Source organism: Rhagoletis zephyria, unplaced genomic scaffold (genome assembly GCF_001687245.7).
Source record: "Rhagoletis zephyria isolate East Lansing unplaced genomic scaffold, Rhagoletis_zephyria_1.1 Rzeph_scaffold_17637, whole genome shotgun sequence".
NCBI lineage: Eukaryota > Metazoa > Arthropoda > Insecta > Diptera > Tephritidae > Rhagoletis > Rhagoletis zephyria.
The window spans coordinates 8,298-10,702 of record NW_016174698.1 but is presented as its reverse complement, the minus strand read 5'-3'; the positions used below and the strand labels follow the sequence as shown (position 1 = coordinate 10,702).

The 2,405-nt window shown below is 32.6% G+C and overlaps 1 protein-coding gene across 1 annotated transcript; it reads left to right on the top strand.

Annotated features, from left to right (window-relative positions):
• Positions 1-4: 4 nt before the first annotated feature.
• On the top strand, positions 5-1,998 carry LOC108379901 (pro-interleukin-16-like; the record flags this gene model as incomplete). The annotated part of the gene is made up of 2 exons (XM_017636264.1): positions 5-83; positions 934-1,998. Coding segments are annotated over 2 exons (228 nt in total), but the record flags the coding sequence as incomplete, so codon positions are not given.
• Between the last annotated feature and the right edge of the window lie 407 nt (positions 1,999-2,405).

Genomic DNA, 2,405 nt, shown 5'->3' with positions numbered 1-2,405 from the left:
CTGTGGACTGGGTTTCTCCATTGAGGGTGGCTTTGATTCGCCGCTGGGAAATAAGCCTTTGGTTGTGAAAAAGGTCTTCATGGGTGAGTATCAAAATTGCTGAAAAATATATGTGCATACTTTTAGGCGGTTTTAGCAACTTCTAAGGTAACAAGTCTCTAGTTCTTACAACTGCCTGAAACTCATTTGTATGAAAATATTTCCGAGCGTACATATATCTATGAATAGATACTTATATTTAAGTAGACCCGTTTGGACAATGCTGATCCTAAAGTAGTTTTTCCAATATGATCAACAAAATATGGTTGTTTATTTCTATTACTGGATCGCAGAAAAGGACGATGTTAAAATTTCCTAGCTCTGAATCAAGACAGTAATCGTTCACGCAGTATATGCTCTGAGCCACCAACCAACAGCATCTACAGTTCCTCCTATAACAAAGATGGTACCTTTGCTTGCAGTGTTCTGTCAGGTGTCCACTGATGCTGATAGTTCTTAAACCCTCCCGACTAAGTTAAACAGCCGTTTACAGATTCCCCGAAAGGATATGATAAAGCTCTACTCCGCGAAGGGATATGATAAAGCTGTTGGTTGTCTTTTGCACTTACAAATATGCTAATGAGTTGCAACCTGAAAGTCCGGCAACCTTCTTAGCAGTTCTGTCGTGTATTTCTTGGATGGACCACAGGAAGGCTTGAACAATGCAGGCCGCGTTTGACTTCAGGTTTTGCAAAAATGTCAGCACCTAACTAACCATGAAAGCCTTCATAGCCTGGAACCCACCACACGGTAACCGTATTACGGGTTCCTAATTTGTCCAGTACACTTTAACTTTAACTTAAAATCCACCAGATCAAACATTTTAGCCTATTTGTATATTCATTGTTTATTGCAAATTTGTTCATTTACTTATTTATTTTAATTTATTCTAAGGCGGCGCCGCACACAAAACTGGTCAAGTGCGAAATGGTGATGAAATACTAAGCATAAATGGTGCCTCCACAGCGAAGATGACACGCGTCGATGCCTGGAACTACATGAAACAGCTGCCCATGGGACCAGTTAAGATTGTCTTCGCTTGATGGGAGGAAGTAAATAAAGCTTATATTTTCTGTAATTAAAGAGGAACATTGAAAATGTTAACGTTGTGAAAGCTGCAACGACTTGTAATTAGGATATATACAAATTTGAGAAGCGTTTTTGTTCTAATATTTTGGTACTTATGAAAGAAAAAACACTATAAAACGTAGTAAAACGTAGTGCATTAGTTATTTATAAGTTTTGCTTTACTTTAATTTTTTTTGTGCCGAATTTTATGTAGTTTGACGATTTCTGATTTGTTCTAAATATTTATAATTTCTTTATTTTATCATATGACTAATCTTGCTAACACATTCGTAGCCGTAAGTCTCAAAAAAGCAGTGTTTTTGTTAATAGTTTTGTAATATATATTTTTTTTTTTCTATAAGCGACACACATACTTACATAAATGTTGAGAGAGTGTAATCAGGTATTTAAACGCAAATTAACTGAATGTTCGAGAACAAAAAATAGAAGTGGATGGGGATTTTTAATGGCTTACATTTTTATGAAAAGGGTATAGAGACGATGCGCATTTTTTAATCTTGCCATTTGCAGCAAAGCGAATGCAATTTAAATATTTGTGTCTGCAGTTTTTGCCAGAAGTTGGGTAACAAATTATAAAACGGAAAATAGAAGATAAAAAAAAACAAAATAATATATTAATTAGTGGCCTCAGAACTTGCATTTACAATTTTTTTTATGATGCTTTGTAAAAAATTTATTTGAGATTGTTACCTCCTTATGTCTGTTGTTTTTGTATTGTAATACTTTGTGCAACTGCAGTTTTACTGAAACAAAGCAGAAAAACAAATGCATATTTTTGATTTTATGCAAAACACTTACAGAGCATTTACTGAAAATTAGTATTGAAATTTTTTTATTGCTGTACTTAAAGTAGGGTATATCGAATGTGAAAAAAAGGAATGTCTTTAATTCTTTTATTAACCTCTGAAAGATAAAAAAATTAAATTTTTAAGTAGAAGTTGAAATCATTGTGCCGAAACTTTTTAATTGAAACCAGCGGCAAATTCATGTGACTGAACATATCTTGTTTTGAACCCAACAATAAGTTATAGTAAAAAATTTCAAAAAAAAAAATAAATCCATATCACAGCAAAAAATGTTTCGACTAAAACTTTTTCAGCTATTTAAGCAGATAAAAGAAAATAAAATTGAAAATGCTTTGTAAAAACTTTAAATTTTATAAACTTAAAAAATATAAAATCCCATAAAAGTTGTTTAATCTTTTATTCAATAACTAGAAAAGAGTTAGTGGAAGTATTTTCTACCTTTTTTCAATTTTGATCGTTCATGAAAAAAAA